The 25,326-nt window shown below is 47.3% G+C and overlaps 1 protein-coding gene across 2 annotated transcripts in view; it reads left to right on the top strand.

The window, feature by feature from the left end:
* Positions 1–25,326, top strand: part of TGFA (transforming growth factor alpha) — a 106,247-nt gene that overhangs the window by 75,867 nt on the left and 5,054 nt on the right. Inside the window, exons 3-4 of one of the 2 annotated variants that reach the window (XM_007175564.3) lie at positions 11,017–11,137; positions 24,042–24,191. In XM_007175564.3, coding sequence (XP_007175626.2) covers positions 11,017–11,137; positions 24,042–24,191 — 271 coding nt within the window. The remainder of the gene's footprint in view (positions 1–11,016; positions 11,138–24,041; positions 24,192–25,326) is intronic. The other variant, XM_057558432.1, reaches the window with a different exon arrangement.

The following is a 25,326-nucleotide window of genomic DNA, read 5'->3' on the forward strand; positions in this document are numbered from 1 at the left end:
AAAAAAACGACATGAGTGTAGGAGTTGGAAGTGGAGTGGATCACACAGGCCATGTTCTTTCTGGGGTTCATTGTTGTTTACAGTGGGAGCATGTGAGGTTTCTGCGCCTAGAGGCCAAGCCTGAGGTCAGCTTTTACTAAACATCTTTCATCTTAGCATCCTCTGTCTTCTCTAAACATTTATTTTGTGTATCCCTCCTCCTTATGGCCCCTTTAATGATAAAACACAAGGCAGTAACATGATTTATGTTATGCAGATTCAAATCTAGATTCATAAAGGCCAGTTTCTATAAAACTACAGTTTTATCTGTGAGTAAAACAATGAAAAATAAAAATGGTTTAAACTTTATCTTTTTAACACTGTACAGTTTTAATTTTAAATAATGTTTATTTTCAAACTCTAAATGTTCATTTTATAAATTTTGGAAAATTATGAAAGAGAAAATGATTGCCCATAATCCCACCACCCTCTCAACGTCTTGGTGTTTTCCTTTTGGAATATAATCTTAATTAAAGGGCTTTTATCTAAGATCAACCAAAAATCATCAGTATAACTGCCAGGTTGAAAAGGAAGAGCCACGTATTTGTCATGGGACAAAGTCCCAGCCGCAAAAATCACATCTGTGTTTTTAAGGCTGTTGAGCTTTGCCTAAAATTTACCTCTGGATGCCTCCGGTTTCCTCACTTTAAAATGAGGAGTGTCATTCATCTACCCAGACCACATCTGCAGACTGTAAATGAGCAAGGCATCTGTCAAAAAGTTCTGAGGGCATAGAATGTTCTAGAAAAACAGTTGTCCCAGTAGTATTTACATGTACTCAGTGTGGAGGGTTTGAAGGGATTATGGTTCAAAGACTCAACAAGAGGAAACATTTTTTCCTAAGGGTGGATTGAGGGTTTCCTGCCAACCACTTTACCTAACAATTTTGATATTAATAAAGAGGAGAACAGAGACACACAGAGACTGCAAACCTAGGTGGCCCCAGGCTCCAACGGGGCTGTTCTTCCAACAAAGCCAAAACAGAATTCCCCGTCCAGCAGGACTCAGCTCTAGTTCCCAGAGCCGTTCACATTTTTTTTTTTTTTTTTTAAGGATGTTCTTATTTATTTATTTATTTATTTATTTATTTATTTTTGGCTGTGTTGGGTCTTCGGTTCGTGCGAGGGCTTTCTCCAGTTGCGGCAAGCGGGGGCCACTCTTCATCGCGGTGCGGGGACCGCTCTTCATCGCGGTGCGCGGGCCTTTCTCTATCGCGGCCCCTCCCGTCGCGGGGCACAGGCTCCAGACGCGCAGGCTCAGCAATTGTGGCTCACGGGCCCAGCTGCTCCGTGGCATGTGGGATCTTCCCAGACCAGGGCTCGAACCCGTGTCCCCTGCATTAGCAGGCAGATTCTCAACCACTGCGCCACCAGGGAAGCCCGCCGTTCACATTTTGATTCAAAGCTGGCTGATGAGAGCCAAACGAAGATATCCTTGTTTACTTTGTAAATGGAAATTTGAAATGAAGTATTTTCAAAATGCTGGTTGACACCCAAGAGGATGTAATTAGAATAAGGGGCTTTCTGGTTTGATGATGTGAAAGAAAGAGATGATCTGTCTCTTTGAAATCAAATTATTAATTTGTAAGAGAGAGGGGAGGTTTGACTTTCAGTCTTCAAAGCAAAATCATGACTGGCAATTTTCTTAATTGGTTTTTTGCTTTAAATCACTAAGGCCAAGGTAGAGAGAGAAGGGGCAACCAGGGGGGCTGGAGAACAGGGTCATGAGGAGGAGAAGGAAGAGCTGGGTGGGGAGGGGTAATCTTCCATGTGTGGTGCATTTCCCTTCTATTTCCATCTCATTTTAATCCTTCATGGACTTAAAATGCAGTTTGGGGGCTACTCGGGGCATCTCACACATGCCTCTCCCTTCGTCATGCGCTTTGGGGGAGGAGGTGGTGTTACTGGTGAAAGCTGGACGCAGGTAAGAGGCCAAGTTGAAATCTGTATGCTGAGCATCTTTAGATGAGTACGCCCAGAGTCTGGTTTTAGCCCATACTTCACATGATGTCACTGAGATTTTATTTTTGATTCCTAAAGCCTCTTTGCTAATTAAAACCATTTTGCCTTGGGACTTTTAGCTCTTTTAATTCTAAAACAGTCCTGAGAATTTCATGGTAATTCCTGATTTGTTTACTCTTCAAACGAAAGAGTTGTCTTAACTGCAGCAGATGCCCATAAGGATTTAACCCTCAACTCATTCTTTCTCTCTTTCGCCCTCTCCCCACTCTCTCTGTCTCTCCACGCCACCCCCACCCCGCACACACACACCCTGAAGCGACAATATGGTATATTAGGAAGAGCAGGAGCTTTAGAGACTGCCAGCCATGAGTTCTGGTTTCAGCTCTGCCATTTGCAAACTTAGCGACATTGAACATCCTTAACCTCCCCCGGCTTTACTTTCCTCATCTATAGACTGGGGTAGTAATGAGTACCTCTCAGGACTTCTGTGAGCATTAAGCAGAATTCTCTGTATAAAATGCTGGGCATAGTGTCTGCATTTAGTAGACAATGTATTAGTGGTAGCTACTATTCATAATAACGGTCATCATCATCATCATTCGCATCATCATAGTCTAACCCCAGAAAATCCACATTGGGTTAAAAACTCTACGCCCAGTTAAAAACTCTAAGCCCACTTTAGGTGGGATATGAACCTAGCAAATTGTTTTTATGTTCATGTTATGTGATTCTCTTCTTCTCTTGGATTAGAAAAGGACACCAAAAGTGATGCAAATTCTGCCTTTGCCTTAGAAATAAGCACAAGCAGGATGAACCCCATTGGGGTCAAATACCACTGGTGACTTTCTCTCTGAATGTGTGTCTGTTTTCCTCTCTCTCTCCCTCCGCCCACCCCACCACACACACACACACACGCACACACACACAGGTGTTGTGTTATTAAAAACAGTATCTTTGTAGGAAAATAGGAAATATGATGTCTATGTTGTCTGCTTCTTCACCGATACCTTTCTTTGAATTTGGTTCCATCACATCTGATTCCCCTTGGGTTTTACCCAAAGTGAGAAATGCTCAGAGGGAATTAAATTAGCTCAGATGCTCCCTTAGGTTCCCCCAACATCTTGTTTAAAGCTGTAAAAGCAATTCAGAGTCCATTTTAGCTATGCTCTAAGCCAGAAGCTCCCGATTTCTAGGGCATGAGCACCATGTAGCCCAGAGATTGGGGCTCTGGGGAGAGCATGCTTTGTGAGACCACTTAGTACCATCCTATGGACCAGCCCCCCACCCTACTTGCAGCTACTCCTCAGTTAAGCAACATCTGTGGACGGATAGAAATCTCTTTTGCATCTTTGTTTTTCAGCTACTACTCCCTTGTGGGAATAATAAGTCCCATATGTATAGTTCCCCACTCCTCCCCCAGAAAAAGTAATACTTCTTCTTGCTTCTCCTAAAAGTGCCCCTTTCTGATTACTAGAAAGTAATCTAGTTTCCTAACTACCTAACAAGCTAAGAATTCCCCTTCCTCATTGCCATGTGATTTGTAGATTTTGATTATGTGCCTTCCCAGCATTCGTCTTCTTGGACTTGAATAGTGTCCTAATTTTCTACAGCTCTTTACTCTCTTAAAATCAGAGAGACCTGAGATAAAATCCCAACTCTAATACTTTCTAGCTACATGTCCACTGGCAAGTTTATCTAATCTTTAGTTTCCTTTTCTCATCTGAAAAACAGAGAATAGTAATGCTTACCCCACAGGGTGGTTTGAGGTTTTAGGAGATAAAATGGTATCCGTGTTCTTAAGTGGAGATGAAGGTATGGGTAGGGTCTAAAGTCAGTTTAAGACCAGGGAAATGTAAAGATCAAATAGGGTCAAAAGTAGCCGGTGTTGGAAAAGATTGCTTAAAAAGTAGTAAATCTGGGGGCTTCCCTGGTGGCGCAGTGGTTGAGAATCTGCCTGCTAATGCAGGGGACATGGGTTCGAGCCCTGGTCTTGGAAGATCCCACATGCCGCACAGCAACTAGGCCCGTGAGCCACAACTACTGAGCCTGCGCGTCTGGAGCCTGTGCTCCTCAACAAGAGAGGCCACGATAGTGAGAGGCCCGCGCACTGCAATGAAGAGTGGCCCCCGCTTGCCGCAACTAGAGAAAGCCCTCGCACAAAAACGAAGACCCAACATAGCCAAAAATAAAATTTTAAAAAAAAAATAGTAAATCTGTATTCAGAGATCATGTAATAGGAAAAATATATATCTTTTAAGTATAAGATTTACTCTCAGGAAATTGAGCATCTTGGGGTGGGGGATGGTAGTGAAAACAATAGTGCTACCCCCCCATCCGTGGAATGGAAAGAGGAATTGCAGGGCTACTTATCTTTCTCTCATCACTTAACTAAAACAAATGACCGCTCCCTCTTAAATGATGGTACTGTGAAGCCAAACTGCTTTCAAATTGCTTTATATCTATTATCTTTAAAGTATCCACTGTCCTTAGTTTTAATAGTGAATGAGTTGAGTAATTATATTTATGTCATACCACCACCACACACATCCCAAATACAGCAAAATCGAATTCCCCTTGATTGGCCAGTAGGCCTTAAGAATAAGATGTGTTTTCCTACTCCTGTGAATGTAGCTGGGCTTACTCTTCTGTACTCTGCTGACTTCCACTGCTCGCTTGAAACTGCCCCCTTGTTCATCTGCCCCCTCACACAGCCTCAGGAAATGCCCTTATTAATTGTCTTCCTTTGTGGGACGTTCCTCTCTGTGGTAAAGGTCAGCAGTGTTGCCATGCTGGATACTGACAATGCTCTTCCTCGTTGGGATCATTTATAAAACTTCTCATAGTTCTTTTTCTCACTCCCCAAATGCCCAGGGAGACCAGGGTCCCTGCTCACCAGTCTCTGTCTGGAGAGGTGCCTGTGCTCTGTACCTTCCATTTCTCTAAGCCCTGGCTTAGCACTTCCGCCACCCAGGTGTTAAGCCTCTGTACTAGCCTTTCCTTCACACGCTGGCTAATTTTGCAGGTTCCTGCATTGCCTCATGTAAGCCTAGAATTCCATCCCTGTAAAATGGGCCCACTGACAGCCTAAAGCGAGGCTTCTCCATCCCAGAACTGAGCCTAGAAGACTTTGTGACTCTAGCCTGGCCCTGGGAGCATCAGCGTGGATCTCAGACGCACTCAGGTCCACGCGCTCCCCTCGCTTCACCGGGTCTGCTGACCAGCTCCCATCTTCTTTAAATTCATCTACCGCCTTTTCTCTTAGACATTCCAGAAGCATTAGTTGGCTTTCCCACTATAGCATCTGAAGAGAACATACTTCATCCCAGGTCAAAAACCTGGCTGAACGTTCCTACTAAAAAGCCAGGTGTCACTCTTAAATTGTCAGAAAGTTAGCCATGATATTTGAGGAAGTAATGAAACGGCTATAAATGATGTAAGCTTTGCAACAGGCAAATGTGTTCGCAACTTCTGACACCTGGAGAAGAGAGTGAGGAGTCGGCTCCCAGCGACCAGCCCAGCAGAAAGTCCAGTTAGGGCAGCTTTGAAAGGGGGTGATCACCTCAGTGGTGTGGACGCCGCTCCCAGGGGAGCAGGGCTGTCAGGAGGCGCTGTCCAGATGGCTGCTTCCCAGCCCTTCTGAACTGGAGAGACCCCTGCTGTGAATCGAATCTGTGGTTTCCGTGCCCCTCGATTGCTATTCCAGACCCTCTTCCTGTGAGTCGGGCGGGGGCTCCAGGCCCTATGAGTGGGTCTGTGGTCTCTGGGCAAAGCTTTCACAGCTTCTCGGGACAACAGTGGTGTCTGCAAGACATGCGTTTGGTTAACAAGCCGGAGAGGCCCCTCGTAAATTTCAGAGCAACAGGAACTGAGCGCTTTGAAACTCCAGCTGCAGATGGGCTTGGTATGAGGTCTGTTCCGCAAACCAGAGCATTGGATTTTCCAGTCAGCCTGCGTGCTAATCAGACCTGGTGCCTGGAGGAGAGGAGGGCAGGGTCCCGAGCCCGGGGGAGGGGGGCAGCCCAGTGCTCCCTTGCCTGGACTTCCGGGGGCCCCCCCTTGGAGGTTCCCTGTTGGCCTTTACTGCCTTCCTTTTCTAAATGAGGTGGGGGTTTTTCCATTTTAAGTGTCTAGGCCTCTCCTTCCTTCACTTTGATATTTCCTTGAGTTTTCAGAAAGAAGAGAAAGAAAAATTAGGAGGGGAAGAAAGTAGAGGAGGGTAAAGGAAGAATAGGGAGAGGCAGAGGAGGAGGAAAGGAGAGAGACAGAGAGAGGCTGCGAGACTCATTCTCTGGGAAGATGCTGGGAGTTGGGGCGTTTGTTTCCTTATAAAGCTCATTGTTATTTAAGTTACTAGCAAATCCTCCACTTGTTGTGACCGCCTGCCCCGCCTGGATGTAAGGCCAGCACCTGGCACGTAACCCACACTCAGAAAGTGGTGACTGTCTTCTCCCCTCCCAGCCTCCCCCAGAGTCCCTCTCCTCCAGAGCACCCCTGAAGCTTCTGGGAACATCAGTAGGACCGGTCTTGTCTGTGTGAGCTCAGCGCGCTGCAGTGTTGGGGTTTTCATTGCTGATTCTAGTGGTGTCTGAGGCAAACACCTTTAAAAGCCCTAAAACATGAAGAACCTAGTGGCAAGACGGGAATAAAGACACAGACCTACTAGAGAATGGACTTGAGGATTTGGGGAGGGGGAAGGGTAAGATGTGACAAAGTGAGAGAGTGGCATGGACATATACACACTACCAAATGTAAAATAGATAGCTAGTGGGAAGCAGCCGCATAGCACAGGGAGATCAGCTCGGTGCTTTGTGTCCACCTAGAGGGGTGGGATAGGGAGGGTGGGAGGGAGACGCAAGAGGGAGGAGATATGGGAACATATGTATATGTATAACTGATTCACTTTGTTATATAGCAGAAACTAACACACCATTGTAAAGCAATTATACTCCAATAAAGACGTTAAAATAAATAAATAAATTCAAACTTAAACAGTCAAAAAATAAAAGCCCTAAAACAAGAGCAGTGCCTCCCCTGACCTGTGGGGAGCTTTGCACTCTGTGCAGGGCTTTTAGGCACCTCAGCCCGTGAGGCTTGCCCAGCACCTCCAGGCACAGGAGCCTACACCTCCCGCTGAGGTTGCAGCAAGCGCAGAGGGCCAGGATGTGGCCCACCTGCGTACTGTATTTGGTTCCCTCCTCCCCGTCCACTTCCCCAGCGCAAACCGCATCCCCCCAAAGCCGCTGAATGTGCTGTTGGAAACAGGACCCGCCCTCACTATACACAATGAACCGCTCGGGGTTACGGATCAGGATGGCACTCGATGCAGAGTCTTGAACTAAATGCTCACTTTTAAGATGCTTGGGATTATATTAGGAGGACAAGCTTCTGTAACAGAATAGAAACAGGAAGTTTACATACGTGCAGGCAGGCAGCGTGTAGTTACATAGTTCTCCCTAAGCGGTGGATTAAAGATGGGTTTTATTCCCTAAGATGTTTTTTTGTTCTACGTTGGCATTTACAAAATGTTTCCGCAGTGATGTATCACTTTTGTAATCAGGAAAAAGGTGTTTAAAATAAACAGCCTTTTAGTCATCATGATCATTGACTAGCATCAAGCGCCCTTGGTCCCCTCAGCACCTGGGGTTGAGTGGGAAAGGTGGGATTGTGGAGGAGTGGGAGCCCAAGCTCTAAGCATCAGACTCCCCGCCTCACCCTGGTCTCTGATTGCAGGGAGCGAATCCAGCAGGCATCTGCTGCCATCACTGTGACCAGGGCAGGGAGTTTCCTCATTGCCCGGGCTCTTCGGCTCTTAGTGAGCTGTTGACCAACAGACGGTTTACATTGGCAGATAACTCTCTGTTGTCTTCGTGGAGGATGTCGTCCACCGTAACACATGAAGTCCCCTTCAAAAGCAGCTGCAGAAGAGAAGTTGCTCTCTGACCTTAGACTTGGGCAAAGCTGAGCCTGTCCTGCAAGTGCAGAATAGGTGCATTTCTACTTAATGGACTGTGTACACCCTTGCTTAGACGGACGGCTAGGAGACACGGAGCTTCAGCACATGCACATGACTGTCTGACGTGTGTCTTCATATGTAACCTGATACCCTAGTTCTTTGCCCTTTTCAACCCCTGCCCTTATATTCCTTTGCTCTGCTCTGTCCTTCCCTTTCTCACTGCCTCTCTGTTTCTTCCTCTCTGCCCCACTCCCCTTCTCTCTCCCTTTCTCTCCATCTCTGTCTCTCCCTCCTTCCCTCTTTCCCTTCCTGTCTGTGTGTGTCTCCTCTGCCTCCTCCCCCCACCCAATTCTCCCTCTGTCCCTCCCTCTCTGTGTTTCTCTCTCTCTCTCTCACACACACACACACACACACACACTCACACACACACGTCTTTCCCATTTGCATCTCCTTTTTATGGTACCTATTTTTATAAAGCCTCCTCAAGTCATTTATGAGATGAGGCAAAATATCCATAAATACAGGTTAAACGAGATCGTGGCATTGAGTCTACCCCTCCCCTGTCAGCTCTGGAGAATAGTGTTCCCAAAGACAGATCCTGAGTTTTCCTTTTAATGTATTGCTATTGACCTGACACTTGACCACAGAGAACCTCAGCAGATTCCAGGCTTTAGTATCACACAGGAGTTTGAAGAGCTGGAAGATGATCAGTTCCAACAAGGATCCCTTTCAGGATCCCTGTCATTTTACTTCTCTGAGAGGCCTTTTGTCTCTATCTTTTGTTTCCTCTGATACAAGCCTGTCTCTCAAACATTAGTGCACATCAGAATCACCTGTAGGGCAAATGGTACTGTATATCAATTCTACCTCAATAAACCCAACTTTTAAAAAATCACCTGGAGAGTTTGTCACACGGATTACTGGGCCCCACCCCAAGGACCCTAATTCCATAGTGTGGGGTGGGGTCCATGAACTTGGCCTTCTGGCAGGTTCTCGGGGGTGTGAAGCTGCTGGTCCATAGACCACATTTTAAGAAGCCCGACTCTAAGCCCTGACAAGGGACTCCCACTAGCCCCTTGGAGGTGGTTGTCTAAATGGCCTTTTGTAGAGCTTATCAAAAGCCTTTTTTAATGTCTGAATCAAATTAGATCCACTAATCTCCAGCCATTTCATCTCGCCATATTTGCCCCTTGACGAGCTTAGTCAAGCACAGGGACACCGGTTATGTGAACTCCAGCAGACCCTTCCAGCTTCAACTTACCATCCCAGTGTCCGCTGTCAGCGAGTGGCCAAGTCACTCATCAGCCGCCTGGGCCTGGGCCTCGCAGGTAGCTGTTATCAGCCAAGGCAGTCGGAACCCATGTCCTAGAGGCCCCTGCCGGACAGGGATGTGCTGCAGTCGGGAGCAGGGCTGGCCAGCAGCCCTGGGTCGCCATCTCCACCCGGCTCTGCGCTTCTCTGCTTGTCCTCACGTGTGAAAGTCACTATCTTTAGTAGCTGAAGGGCCCACCTGGACTCTTAGTTAGGCTGCACTGAACTTATGGAGGGAGGGGGAGATTATATACTAGAGTGGTCTTGTCACGTGTGGGGACCCATTAGCATAGTGGGATTGTCAGTGATGATAACAGAGGAGCTAACAGCTGAGCGATAGGTACCAGACGATTTGCCGAGCACAGTACTTAACCCGCTTGGCCTTGCTCAGCCTCAGAGCCACGATGAGGCAGTGGACTCCGCATCTCACAGGGGCGGAAACTCAGCACCGCATCCAGGCGGCAGAGGCAGGACCCAGACCCGTGTCTCTCTGCCTCCTAAGCCCACGCTCATAACCTCTGAGTGCCCTCTCGCCTCCTGTATCATGGACTCTGCTATATTTTTAGCCTCTGCTTTTTCCACCGGAATTACGAGGTTTCCAAAATTATGATTCTTCTGGAAGCAATAGAGAGACAGCAACGTGAGTTGACTATTTCGTGGTGGTCAAAAATCCCACAATATGAAATTGGGGCTTAATTCACTCAAAGAGCAAGAGCTCCAAGCACATATTTTTTTCCCCAAAAAATACTTGAGAAAGACCCACTCCCCAAATGCCCAAAACACAAAATATAAGAGGACCCCCTGAAAGATGCAACAGAAACATCTGTCATGCCATCTTGAAATTGCTATCTACTATGTCTCAAGGGTTATTTGGACAAAACAAGGCTATTGGAGTCTAATAAAATAAATCCAAAGTGATACCCTTTGGGCTGGCCATTAGGTCACGTGTGGTTCCTTACAGGCTTCCAGCTGGCCTGAGAGGTTTGGTGATGCCCCAAACCCTTGAGAGTTACAGGTGCCAGGTCTCTGAGTGGACCCGACTCTGCTGCCTCTCCCTCCCCACCAAGGCTTTCCCAGTACTGCCTGTGCCGCTCCTGGGTGGACTTCTATGCATTAAGTCATCTTCACGGCGTGATCACGCCTAATCCTACCACCTCAGAGAGGCCCTACCACCGTGTTCATGTAAATCCTTCCCAGACTTCTTGACATCTAAATTTCTGTTTGTTTGTTTGTTTGTTTAAATAGAATCATACTATACAGACCACACTGGAAATGCACTAGTTCACTTACAGTCATATATCATGAACATCTTTTTGCATCATTATTCTTCCTCAGCATCAATTTAATGGCTTTAGAGTACTCTTTTGTGCCTTTCTTCGGTTTCCTGCCTTTAAAGCAGATGTTTATGAAGGCTATCTTTTAAAAAATCATCACTATCACTTTGGAAAAGTAAAATTAGGTCATTCTTGGGGAACAGGCTTTAAAAGTAAAATTGCTCTGGTGTCTCTGAATTACACTGAGTCTTTTGGAGAGATTGTTTTGTTTTCTACAAAGTTAAGTTATAAGTAAAGCCCCACTGGAAAGCTCACAATGCAGGCATCTCTGGTCCTGTACTGGCTGTTAGAAAGTTAGAGCTGAGGAGGAGGTAGAGACCAGAAACCCGAGCCTTCCAGGCTCCCTCTCTGGTGGGGTGGACCCGTGGGATGTCTTGCTATGCCTTGGATCTGAGCCGAATGTCTTTTCTCTCCCCAGCAGACCCGCCCGTGGCCGCAGCTGTGGTGTCCCATTTTAATGACTGCCCAGCTTCCCACAGTCAGTTCTGCTTCCATGGAACCTGCAGGTTTTTGGTGCAGGAGGACAAGCCAGCATGTGTGTAAGTGTCCCCTGGGGTTCTGGGGTGCGGGGGCTGCAGACGCGCCAGCAACCCATTAAAAGAGCACTTCCCTCCAGAAGCCATGCCAGAGGCCCCTGAGAGCCTTGGAGCCGACGTGTTAGAGAATCAGAACAGCGGGCTGAGGGACACCTGCTTCAAACCCAGTTGGTTAAAAATCCAGGTTCCAGAGCCACTGAGGCAGAACTCCTAGAGTTTAGAGCCTGGGGATCTGCATTTTTTTTTTTTTTTAATAGGGAGCATTTTCTTTTTTCAAATTTTATTTATTTATTTTATTTATGGCTGTGTTGGGTCTTCGTTTCTGTGCGAGGGCTTTCTCTAGTTGTGGCAAGTGGGGGCCACTCTTCATCGTGGTGCGCGGGCCTCTCACTATCGCGGCCTCTCTTGTTGCGGAGCACAGGCTCCAGACGCGCAGGCTCAGTAATTGTGGCTCACGGGCCCAGTTGCTCCGTGGCATGTGGGATCTTCCCAGACCAGGACTCGAACCCGTGTGCCCTGCATTGGCAGGCAGATTCTCAACCACTGCGCCACCAGGGAAGCCCGGGATCTGCATTTCTAACAAGCACCTCAGGTGGCTCCTGGGTTCAACAAAGTCTGAAAATTCCTGGATTCACGTTTTTTTACTTTTTTTTTTTTTAATTAAAGTATAGCTGATTTACAATGTTGTGCTAGTTTCAGGTGTACAGCAAAGCGATTCAGTTATTTCTATATTTTTTTTTATATCAAGAATATATTCTTTTTCAGATTCTTTGACATTATAGGTTATTACCAGATAGTGAATATAGTTCCCTGTGCTCTACAGTAGGACCTTGTTGTTTATTTTTTATATAGTAGGGCATATCTGTTAATCCCAAACTCCTAATTTTGGTTCAAGTTTAATTCACTACTTAGAATTTCTGGAGGGCAAGGCACTTGGCTGGACCCCTTTGAATAGCTGGAGTCTCTTAAGGTGAGGTCTCTGCCCTCATCCAGCTAATAAAATAAGCCAGAAGTGCACGCAGAGGGTTGGGGTACGTGAGTGGTAACAGAGCAAAGCAACTTGGAAATAAAGATGCAGGCCGGGGCGTGGCATTTGCCACCACAGGCTGAGCATGAGCCCCTGGGGGCTGCTTCTGAAAACATAGCTGAGCCCCACCGCAATCCCCTGAATCAGAATCTCCAGGCATGGGACCCAGGGGTCACATTAGTTAAGAGCCACCAGTGATTGCCATGGTCAGCCCGACTGGGCAAGAAAGGCCCATAAGGAAAGCTTCCCAGAGCAGGTATCAGGGTTTGGCTGGTGGGGAGAGCAGAGAGGTTGCTCCAGGCCTGGAGTGTTGGGGGACCTGCCGTTACAGTCAGTGAGGCCACAGTAGGGAGGAGACAAGATTGGAGATGAATTGGAAGCCAGAGCCTGTTGGAAGTGAGCCTTTATTCTCTAGGCAGTGGGAGCCGTGCCAGTCATGGGAAGGGGTGTTTTAGGGAAGTAAATCTGTGCATGGTGGAGTACTGTTAGGTGGCCCTATAGTCAGCCTTGGCACTGTTGACTTTTGGGGCTGGGTAACCCCTTGCTGTGGGAGCTCACCTGTGTAATGAAGGGCGTTAGCAACCCTGGCCTCTACCCACTAGGTGCCAGTAGCACCACCTCCCCCCAACAGTCGTGACAATCAAAAATGTCTCCAGACATTGCCAAATGTCCCCCAGGATCGGGGGGGTGGTTTTGGGGGCAGAGGAAGAATTGCCCTCCACCCCCATTAAGAACCAGCCATGTCTATGAAGTTGCCATTTTTATAGGTCAAAAACGGTTAAAAGTCAGCAATTTCATATGATCCAAACTAATAATACCAGTAAATAATACTAAATGTTAATAAAAGCCAGCATTTATTGAGCTTTGCTTCATGCCAGGCATCGTTCTAAGCATGATCCATGTGTAAATTCATGTAATCCTCAAGATGATCCCGTGAGGTGGGCACAGAGAAGTTGTGCCCAGATCACATAGCAGAGCTCACATTCAGACCCAGCCTGTCTGGCTCCTAAAACTGCATTCTTAACCATGATGCTTAAGGGTATCGGATGAGTAGCCCAGGAGAGACTGGGGACCGGGAAAGCCTACCACAGTAAGTGGTGGTGGGTAGGGCTTTCCTCTTCCTGAGGTGCAGCTGTGTGAGCCTGGGCAGGCCCCTTGGGGTGCCTCTGAAGCCTGGAGAGGCACACTGGCCACCTTCCTCCTGGGAGGCCTGGGTGAGGCCCCCAGGCCACGTCTGCAGAGCCAAGAGCCCTCCCCACCCCTAAATACAAAGCACAATGATGACAGTAGTCCGTCGTCATTCATGATGATCATTCTTATTAAAATACACACAGGAGCCTCTGGGAGGCTGATGGGATTTTTTTTTGATTGGATTATTTTTGATCGTAGCCTGGTCATTATGGAAAAACACTGGCCCTGAAGGAAGGGTGGCTTCTCGGCCTAGATCTCAGGAAGCCTACCAGCGCAGCAGGCGGCGGAAGGCCCTTTCCCCTCCAGCGGTGCCCGGTGTAGGGACCTCAGGCTGCCCCGGGGCCGTGCGATGGGAGGGATCTTCTTTGGAGAGAGAGAGGGGAGTTCTGATCAAAAGTGTGTCAGAAGTTCAGTTTTTCCACCAGATCAGGGACTGTTGTAAACTCTGAGAGCTGGAAGCCTTGAGCCTGGGTCGGCAGGTCACCTTACCTGTGGCCGAGCCCCCTTCGGCTGGCGGAAGCCTTCTGAGAGCAGGGGGTGGTGGCTCCTTTGTTCTGCTCAGTCTAGGTCCCAAGCCCCGCTCGTGGCTCAGGGAGATCGCTGTCCATCACATTTACACACCATTACGTGCTGGTGGTCAGGAAGACCGGCTGTCTCTGTCCCCACTCACCCTGTAACTATTGCTGTTAATGATAATGGTCAGCTCTCTGTAAAAGCTGTAACTGTGTGCCGGGCCCGGCTCCCAGCTCTCCACATACAGTGACTCATGGAGTCCTCCCATCCTCCCAGCTTCCCTCTCAAGTAGAGATTCTTGCCCTTATTGTGTAAATGAGAAAACTGAGGCTCAGAGAAGTTCGGCGACTTGCCCGGAGCCCCAGAGCCCATAAATGGTGGAGCTGGGGTTCAGTCCCATCAATTCCAACCCCGAAACCCATGTTCTCAGCTGTTGCCCCTGAGGGCACTCTGTCTCAGCCTCACAGAGTTCACCTCACATAGCTCTTATTTCCAGGAAAGGTGTTGGCATCTTCCCCCTGCAGGTAAAGCTTCCTCCAGAGAAAGGTCAGGGTCATTCCTACACTCGTTACCCTCAGCACAGACTCTCAATGAATCCTTCCTGTGGGCCGAGGGCAGGGTCTACAGAATCAGCGGAGACCCTGCTGCAGTGTGGGAAAGCTGACTGTCTATGGGGAGGCGTGGCCACGTGAGCCTTTACCGCCTCTTTACCTCAGTTTCCCCGCTGGATCTTGGCGGCCCAGGGGTGGTATTCAGCCCACAGGCGTGTTTCATACCGCGGTAGATGAGTCTGCCATGTTCTTTGGTGGTTTTAATTAGCTGTCCACATTTTGGAAGTCAGGTTTTACATCTCCAGGCAGACGCCCAGCTTCTCTGGAACACAGCCTGCCCCCTCCAGTTCCCCAGTTTCCACCTCTTCCTGCCGCTCCCCAACACTGAAGCCAAAGTCGGTCCCCAGTCGTCCTGTTGCCTGCTCTGTTCTGTTCACACCAGCCTGCTTTGCTCACTTCTGCCGCCACATGAGCTTGTAAGCTCAGTGAGGGCAGGACCACGCCTTATACCTTTTTGAATTTACAGTACGTAGAAGAATGTTCTAATTCATTAATTCCCACCAGACCAAAAACTGTGAGTCCATGCAGAGGAAGCAAAACATGCTGTCCCCACTCATAGAACCACCCCAGCTTTAGGGAGCTGATACACTCATCCTTGTCAATAAAACTGACATACCTTGAACTGACATACACGGCCTTACAGGTAACCCACAGGGGCCTAAGATTATAGTCCGAAAAGAGGGAGCTCTTTCTAAAATACTGTCATTCTTAAGCTTTGTTTTCCATAAGAACAATAGTCCTTAGGTTTCCAGAGAACTAAAATGACGTCTCACACTAAAATATGAGATAAGGAAAAAAAGTTAAAACAAATAACTAGTCAGAAATCACCAAAGGCAGTCACACTAAAATATGAGATAAGGAAAAAAAGTTAAAGCAAATAACTACTCAGAAATCACCAAAGGTAGTGAACATTATCCTGAAACATTTATGCTTCAGATGAACCCTAGATTGTATCTTTGGTCTCCCTTTAATAAATCCCTGCTAGGAGCCAACCACTTCAGAAAACAAATAGGGAAAGAATTTCCAAAGGTAGTAAGCAAAACCATAGAAATGCAAGGTTAGGACTCAAACACCGTTTTTTCCCCTGAGGCAGATTCTGCAAACCTTTGGTCTGCTGCCTGCAGAAACCTTCAAACAAAGCAAAACAGTTGAAGGATGCCACCCAGGTGCCAGGTTTTCAGGGTTCCAGTGTTGGCAGCCAGTGACAACTCATCAAAGTGTCTCACCTATCCAAAAAATGCCCCTCGGTGACTGAACTCCCTGACTTTCCCACAGCAAAGTGTGAAAGCACATTGCTGTCAGCCAAGGAAAACATTCCACCTGGCTCTGGCCACAGTACATTCCAGTGGGATCTGAACAGAGTCAAACACCCAGAGAGGGGTGACCGCCTTCATTGCGCAAGCAGACTGCCTGTGTGACCAAGAACACGCCTCCCGAGAGATCAGGATTGGGAGTGGTTTTCTTGTTGGTGCTTGAGCCACTTTATGTAGATCTACTATCATCTCAATAACCAGCAGGTGGTGGGGTGTAGGGGTAAGACGTTAGGACATCACCCACCCACAAGTCTGGAGGAAGTGCACGCCCTCTCTCTACCCCCAGAGGAAGCAGGTACTGAGGGTCACACAGCAGGCAGGATAACGCAGCAGTTAAAGGCATGGATTTGGACATCAGACAGATCTGAGTGACTTAGCACCGTCAAGCCTCAGTTTCTTTGTGTATAAAATGGAGAGATTAGTACTCCTCAGGATTGTAATGAGGACCCAGTGACCATAATGCATGCAGAGCTTTTGCTGTCCAAGACAGGAGCCACTAGCCATGTGTGGCTATTTAATTTATTTAATTAAAATTTAGTTTTTCACAGAAGTAGAGCCACAGATGTAGGAAACAAACTTATGGTTACCAGGGGATACGGGGGAGAGGGATAAATGGGTCGATTGGGATTGACATATACGTACTACTTGATTTATAAAATAGACAGCTAATAAGAACCTGCTATATAGCACAGGGAACTCTACTCAATAGACTGTAATGGCCTATATGGGAAAAGAATCTAAAAAAAAAAAGTGGGTATATGTATATGTATAACTGATTCACTTTGCTGTACACCTGAAACTAACACATCATTGTAAATCAACTATACTCCAATAAAATTTTTTTTTCAGTCTCACTAGCCACATTTCAAGTACTCAGTACCTCTAGGCAGCTAGTGGCTGCTGTATTAGACAGCACACATACAGACACTATTTCCATCATTGCAGAAAGTTCTTCTTAAATTTATTTTTTTATTGAAGTATAGTTGGTTTACAATGTTATGTTAATTTCTGCTGTACAGCAAGGTGACTCAGTTATACATATATATACATTCTTTTTTATATTCTTTTCCATTATGGTTTATCCCCGGATACTGACTATAGTTCCCTGTGCTATACAGTAGGACCTTGTTGTTTATTCTATGTGTAATAGTTTGCATCTACTAACCCCAAACTCCCAATCCATCTGTCCCCCACTCCCCATCCCCCTTGGCAATAGACAAGTCTGTTCTCTATGTCTGTGAGTCTGTTTCTGTTTCGTAGATAGGTTCATTTGTGTCATATTTTAGATTCCACATATAAGTGATATCATATGGTATTTGCCTTCTCTTTCTGACTTACTTCACTTAGTATGATAATCTCTAGTTGCATCCATGTTGCTGCAAATGGCTTATTTTGTTCTTTTTCATGGCTGAGTAGTATCCCATTGTATATATGTACCACATCTTTATCCATTCATCTGTCGAATCATCACGGAAAGTTCTATTGGCACATTAGAGAATATTGAAGCCCAGTTCCTAGCAGAGTATAAGAACAGCCGTCATCAGCACGATCACCATTGTAAACAGCACATTGTTACCATCACCACAGCTGAAGGATCCAAGTCCTGCTGAAGAAGCAGTGAAAGTTGGGTAGACCATGGAACCTAGGGCTGTACGAAGAGGAAGCCCCTACTCCCTCCAGCCCACTCCTCCCAAGCGCCCCAAGCAGAGAGGTTCTAGGACTTGTAAATCCAGTTCTTGAAGCCAAAAATGGGTAAACCCAATACAGGTGTCCTGCGACTCAAGTGGCCCCACTCCCACCCCAGCCCTACAGATTTTCTCCGTGATAAAGGCAAGTTAGTATAAACGTTTTTCTAAAACCATGGTCCCTGGCCCTTGCTCACCTTGGTTCTTGGCCCCCATATTAAAAACTTTATCTCAGGACCTGTGCCAAAAGGCATGGCTAAAAATCAGAGCACTAGCCTCCTGCCAGAGAGTACACCATTGTTTATGAAGACAGTGTCTCTCAAGAGCCTTGAAAATGCTCCCATTCTTTTATTTACATTTTTGGCACTCGTACAACCCTTCCTTTGTGTCAGGCACTTCACAAGATGTTAACTCATTTAATGCTCATAACTCTATGAGGTAAGTTTTATTACTATCAGGTTTTAAGGATGCAGAATGAGTGCCACAGAGAGGTTGAGTAACTTGCTCAAGATCACACAGGCATTACGTGGGGAATGGGATTCAAACAAATGAAAGTTTGGCTCCAAAGTCTGTACCATGTTGTGCCCACTTGCGGGATCCTGTCCTGAGGAAGTAATCTCAAATGCAAACAAAATGTGTACACAAAGATAATCCCCTGGCATTGTTTATGATATCAAAATTGGATACAGCCTAAATGGTAAGGGTTCAGTGAAGCAAATCATGTATAAATTACTTTACAACCATTTTAAACAACTTCTGCAGTTTTCTAATGACATAGTAAAATGGTGAAGAGATGTTAAATGAGAAATTGATGCAAAATCGTACTTTTTAAAAATCTTAACTATGTTTAAAACTACATAGAAGTAGTCCAGAAAAACTCCTTGTCAATCAGACTGCCATTTGAGGTGGTAGGGTGTGCAACAATGTGGACTTTTCTTTTCTTTGTCTTTCTTTTCTATTATATTGTGATGTATGTTCTTTCCAATTTGCTTAGAAACATTCTTTCTCTAGTTGGAGAACATTTCCCTTAAGAAAAAAAAAACACTTATAAGAGCGCAGCTCTACATGCATTATCCTATTTCTTTAAAATTTTAAAAGGCACTGTGAACCAGGTACAAAAAGGATTTAGGGGGAAAACTGAGCAACTGGACAGGACTAGAAAGTGGGAAAGCCCTCAGCAGAGGAGAAAGAAAGGCATATCATTGATTATTTAATTCTTGTTAAAATGAGGAGGCCTAAGCCACAAAGTTTGCTCCTAAGAAAAGCACCAAAGCAACCTCCAAACTGAATCAGTAACAAAAATGAGAAGGTCTCAGGGACCCGCCTGGCTGGAGCCCATTGCCTTTCATCTTCAGCCACGATGGCTCCTGCAGCTCAGACAAGCTCCTTTCCCCTCCTGTGCTACACTCTTTCCTTGCTTTCTTATGTACTTCTTTCTTTTTTATTCTTATCTGGGGGAAACAGCCTACATGTGATTCCAGAGCCTCATTTTCAGAATTATGAAGACAAAATCAGCATTCCAGAGTCTTGTGTTTGACGATATCCACTCTCGACAGATAAAATTGAATGGTCAAATGTTATAAGAAAATGTTCAGGCTTACACACGTGCCATTCCCCTTCGTGATAGAAAGATTCCTATTTTGCTCAGATTCCTTTCTTAAACAGAGGTGCCACATCTCCCATTTCTCCTGCACCTGAATGAGAGGGCCCACTGTACAGCTCCCACCCTGGGGAGATGCCCAGAGAGAGATGGGGAAAGAGAGGAAGGAGAAGAGGGAGGGGCAGATTTTGAATTGTTGGTTCTTGATTCTGTGTCCTTAAATGACCTTGTACCTCAGTGGTTCTCAGGCCTGGTCACACATTCGAGTCACTTGGGTGCCCAGACCAATTGGATGGGCATCTCCAAGGGTATGACCCTGGCCCCGGCAGTCGCCAAAGCTTCCCAGGTGATTCTAATGTACAGCCAGGTGGGAGGCAGTGCCTACCTGAGGTAGAGACAGCAGCTGAGTCAAGCGTGATTCGTTTGTGACCAGGTGAGGTGACTTTTCCCCTCATTGTGTGACTTATGCTAAAATAATTGCGTAATTAAGTCTAATATTAGTAGAAGCTTGGGAGATTTTTTTTTAAATGTATGTCACCAAACCTTTTCTTGCTCCCCACCCCAGTAAAGATCAACTGAGAAGCATCCCTGTGTTACAATCGATTGGGGAGAAGAAAGGACCTCCCTCCACCCCAAGGCCAGAAAGTCTAAATTGTGTTCTCAACTTTGGCTGCCCATTGGAATCATCTGGGAGCTTTAAAAATGCTGATGCCCAGGCCTTACCCCCACGGATTCTGATTTAGTTGGTCTGGGCTGTGGCCTGGACATCAGGATTTTTTCAAGCTCCCCAGGCCATTCCAATGGGCAGCCAGAGTTGATTTCACTGGTAAACCTTCACGGTGGCTTTCAACTCGGGCTTCATCAGAATACCCTCGGCCTTTTCTTTAAGACACCCGGGCCCCATTTTCAGAGAGATTTTGATCTGGGAGGTCCTGGGAGAAGCTCAAGTATCTGGACCACAGGCTGTTCTGCCTCCCAGCTGCAGTTGGGCTGTTTGGTGCTAAGACTTGCTCTCCTTGGAGCTCACCTAGGCCCTGACCTGGAGTCTCGTGTATTAGGCAGCAACCCAGGTGCTCCCCATGCCTCAGTGGGGAAGTTTTCATTCAGAAGCAAGCTGAGCTCCCTAACTCAATGAGACTGGGGTTTGAGTGTTTACAGCTGTGACGCTAAGGGGACAGAGTCATTCTTTTTGGCATGAAGACTTTCCTAATGGGAAAGACCTCTGCCGGGGCAGTACTGAGGCCAGGCTGGTTGTAAAGGGCCCAGGACACACGTGGCAGGAAGAACATGGAAAGTCAGCAAAATGTGAACCAGCCTAGGGGATTATCTTCCCTAGTGAGTTAAGACGGCACTGTTTGGGGGCATCTTTGCAACTTGCTACACCCACAGCAGGAAGACCTCTTTATGGGGCAATCAGCCACCCCTCTTCCTTTTTGCTGTGCAGTTTGTGAGTTTGCCATTGAATCACTATCCCAGAGTAGCATCTTCCGGATTAATTTGCATTACCCCAGAAAGGTCTCCTTCACAGTTGAGATCCTTAGGTTTTTAACTCCCGAATCTGCCCGCCCGCATCTGTAAAACAAGGTAAATAGCAGCCCAGACCTCATGTGCAGTAGTCATTGTTGGGATTAACAGAGATAATTCATGTGGGAGTTTAGCATAGCCTTCATTGATAAGATAATGTAATTAGCACTAAGCTCCCATTATTTTATTTAAATGGGATTTCTTAGAGTCCCCAGCATTGATGTGTTAATTCATAGGGTTTCCAGAACCTAGCAGTTGAGGAGATGTTAGAATCCTCCTCTCCCAGGGCCTGCAGGTTGGAGTAGGAACATCTCTAGCTGGGTGAAATTGCCTCCTGGGGTGCTCTTCCTATAGCCCGGACCTTTCACGAAGAGCTGTGCAAATCCTCATCACACTACCCTGCCCTAGGAGGAAGCAGACTAACACCCAACTACAGAGAAGTCTCACTGGCTTGACTGCAACTCCTGGTTAGACATCTAACGATCCATCCCAAAGCCCAGGCTCCCCAACCCTCTTCTGTTCTATGCTTCACCAGAGTTTTTGCAGAGCTAGGTCTTGCCTGCAGGAGCCTGGAGGCTGGCCTAAAGTGAGGCTGGTGAGAGAGGCAGTCAAGAGAGGTGGGCATAGTCCTAAGGGCCTTCAGAGAAGGAGAGGCTAGGGAGATCCATAGAAAGGGCTATGAAAAATGGATGGGTGGATGACTGGGCGAATGAATGAGTGAGTCTTTAAATTATATCTTCTTGGAGAATGTGGTCTTTGAGATGGAGTTTGAGGAAGAAAGTGAGGAATAATATTCCAGGCAGAGAAGGTGGCAGGAGCTGAGATGGGCAAGGGGAAGGTAGTCATTCATTCATTCACAGGCCAACGTGTCCTGAGTGCCTATGTGCTGGGCACTAGTTTAGTTGACATTGGGGGTGGGGGGACTTCTTGGGTTGGCTGAAACCTAGGTGACTGAAGATGAAGTAGAGGGGGTGGATTAGGGTCCTGCAGATAAGGGGTGTTGGATACCAAATGGAGGAAGCCCGCAACCCAGGTGGGAGCCATCCAGGTGCAGGGTGAATATTCAGGATGGGTTGGAGGAGGGACCCTTTGCAGGATTCGCTGTAGACACCCACAGCTTCAATTTGTGCATCACTTGTGCCTGTTGCTTATCGCCTCTCAGTCTCAAGTTCAGTCCACCATCAGCTTCCCCCTAGTGGGAAGGGGCCAGCGCCTTGTTTTCTCCCCAGCCTACAGGGTGAGCTGTTTCCTGAATCTGCCCTCAAAATGATTTTGTTATTAAGATCAAACAAAAGCAAACTTGCCCCTGTTTCCTAGCCCCCAGTCATCGCCCTCCTAGCCAAAGTCTGTGAGAGTCTGTGTTCTTATTCACACTTCTGTGGTCCAGATCCTTTTTCCAACAAGGTCCTCTTGCCAGAGCTCCTGCATCTTCTTTCCCTCTGGAGCCTGCTCTCTCCTCCTTGGGTCTGTAGAGAACTCTACATGGCATTTTCCATCCCGGTTGGCCCTCCCCAGCTTCCTTACTAACGGAAGACTGCAAACCCTTTGCACCCTTGTTGAACCTAAAACCTCAAATCTCCTTTACACTTTCAAGATTGGAGGCTAAACCGAAAGCCAGATTTAATCAAGAGCTGAATCTGCGGCATTCTCATCACAATCCCCAGATAGTATGCAGGGCCAGCAGCCCTGCTGAGTGAGCGAGAACCCAGACCCTGGGGTCAGCAGACCTGGGAATGGATTTCTCTCTCTTCCCTGTCAGGGTGGGCACAGGCAAGTGACTTGACTTTTCTGTGCAAAGACTAAATGAGAAAACCTGTGTCAAATGTAAACTAACCTCTAACAGAAAAGCAAGTTCAGACAAAAGAATTCAAACTAAAGAATACCTTTAAAGGAGGTACGTAACAGTTGGGCTTTGGGATAAAGAGCACCAATGAGAGACTTTTCCATTAAGCAGCATTAAAGACAGAAGCTATATGTTCTGGTATCCCAGGTTGTAGCCTTAAGCAGCCATTTTTGCAGTATCTCCTGTTTGCCATAACCTTAAACCCATACAGTACCTGAAAATGATTAAATTTGTGCTAGCATTGAGCAAAACCTGTACTCCAGGAAAATGCACTATATTTGTCCTGTGACTCCTTCTGGCACGTGGGGTCTGGCAGCCCAGGAGCCCAGGTTTAAGGGAATCACAAATGCAACGCCCCTGGGATTGGCCCTGCACAAGAGCGGGCATACCAGGACCCTTAATCCCCCTTCATTTTCCTTGCTCTTCCAAAGCCTTTTAATCTAAAAGTGAAGGTGACAGTCTGGCTATTTCATCAAAAGGTAGACTCTTAAAAAAAAAAAATGTTTAACTATCATTGTCGTGTCCAAAGGGTAGTGGGGAGGGACGAAAACCTTTAAATCCAGTGTGCTGTTTGGTGCAAGACTGCTCCTCAAGGAAGTCCCCTGTGGGAAGGAAGCTATCCCACCTGAGAAGGCAGTGGTGATCAAACATTTTCATTACAATAAAAAAGTCACCCCAGACAAAGGGACCTGTGTGTAAGCTAAGTATCTTCTACTGAGAAGAATCATAAGCTTCGCGGGGAAAAAAAAAGGCCTGCATCAGAAAATTGCCATCGCTTGCTTATGCCTAGAACATGTCCTGAGGAATCACCATGCAAGAACCCCTTGTGGCCCCAGCCAGAATCTGGGTGGGGGGAGTTTAGCATAGGTGAGAGCTACGTGAAAGAAGCAGCTTCAGCCGTCAGCTCTTAGGAGGAGGCCGCTACTGAAATGATTAACACCAAAGAGTCCCTGAATAGTAGCAATACAAGTAATACTACCACCTTGTGTTGTTATGGCCCTTTACAGGCTACATGCATGTTCATAAACATGCATCGTTTTGTGCCGTTACTAATCCTCTAGCGGAGAGAGGCCAGCTGTTATTACCAGCTAGCGGTCCTGGCCTCTAGTCCAGTACATGCCCCACCTGATAAATGTCTGCGGAACTAATTAAACTTGATGAAGAAGATAAAAAAAAGCAAACCACAGTCTTTGTCTCCTGCTGGTTTAGCATGTTGTCTTTCTCTCATCACTAGGAATTCTGAATACACACATTTAGTTTAAAAATAACCTGGATTTTTATGAACTGCCAAAATGAGCTTCGTGTCTCGGACACACTTGCCACCCTCCTCACTCCCCCGGGATTTGGCACGGTTACCGTAATAATGAAGTGCCTCAGCAGCACCTTCCCCTCAGATGATAAGCTGGTGAGTTATCCCTTGTTCTCCAAACAAGAGGAGCCTGTGCAGGGGAGTAGGAGCAATTTTGCTGATGCCTTTGCCTCCAGTAGCAAAGGCTGGAGGGGCCCCTTTGGGCTTTTCCCCTCCGGCCCAGCCTTCCTGGGGAGTGGGGAGAATGAGCCTTCTGCCTGGAAAGCACGCTGATGTTCCTATCTCCCTCAGCTGCCACTCTGGGTACGTCGGTGCACGCTGTGAACACGCGGACCTCCTGGCCGTGGTGGCCGCCAGCCAGAAGAAGCAGGCCATTACTGCCTTGGTGGTGGTCTCCATCGTGGCCCTGACTGTCCTCATCATCACGTGTGTGCTGATACAGTGAGTCTTTGCTACCCCTGAGGCCGGGACCCCCACCTGCAGGCCCTCCCGGGGCCATAACAGGGCCACCTTGACAGTTTACTGCTGTGATGTCTGATTACTGTTAGCAAAGCAAAGAGGAACGTTGGCGACAGCCAAGCTGTGTGAAAGGCACACATCCTGGGAGGTCCCCAGCACGCATCCTGGGAGGTGCCCCGTTGGAAGCAGAGCCAAAGGTGCTCTCTCTCTGCTGTGGGCTTGGAGCCTTCACCATTGTGATGGGGATGTGCAGGGGGTCCAGAGGGAACTAGAAACGGCTCCCAGCCTCCCGTGGGCAGTAGCGGCCTCGCTTCCTCTCCACAGAAGGCACTTCGCGAATCCTAAAGCCACTGTTGCTGTTATGACAGGCCTCCCCCTTTCTCTACTTCTCTGCCCTCTTCCTCCTCCTCCGAAACTCAGTCTCTACCTGACATCTTCCAGGAAGTCTTCCTGAGCCCTAGCCCTAGACTGAGCCCTTTTCCGAGTGTTTCTTAGCCTCCTTTGCTTGCCCGTATCTCCCGATTGGACTGCTCTGCAAAAGGAGAGGCCCTAGGGCTGTATTTCCAGCATCTGGCCAGATTTATTCCCAGGAAGTATCTGGAGACCTCTAAGTCACAGAGCAAGGCCTCAGAGTATGCTACCTAATTGGACACGCACAAGAAATCGACAGACCGGCCAAAGGCTGTGGTTAGCTCAGCGTAGAGTAGCTCATGGTGGAAACAGTAAGTAGACAGGCCCTTCTAGCCAGGCCTGGAGGAAGCAGTGCATGTTCCCGCAGGAAGCCAGACTTGAGCCCTCTGGGGTTGCCTGGGTTTTGGACAGATAAATAATAGTCTCCGTCCCGTTTGTTTATTGGCTGTTGCTATTGGAGCGTCTAAAGTACATGCTCCTGGTTCTGGGAATGCACGGGGTGCCCCTAGAGCCCCAGCTTGTTGAGCTCCTGGATCAAGCCAGTGTTAAGGGTGAGGGATGGGGTCTCAGCTGGGCTGTTCTGCTCCCATGTGTCCTGGGAAAACATGTTTGCAGGTGGTAGATATGTTTTCAGGCTGGGGCATAGCTCCGGTTCTGCTACTCGTGAAGACCCCCTGGGGGAGCAGGCGCAACCTAATGCCCACCA

The sequence above is a fragment of the Balaenoptera acutorostrata genome, chromosome 12, assembly GCF_949987535.1.
Source record: "Balaenoptera acutorostrata chromosome 12, mBalAcu1.1, whole genome shotgun sequence".
In the NCBI taxonomy this organism is placed as follows: Eukaryota; Metazoa; Chordata; class Mammalia; order Artiodactyla; family Balaenopteridae; genus Balaenoptera; species Balaenoptera acutorostrata.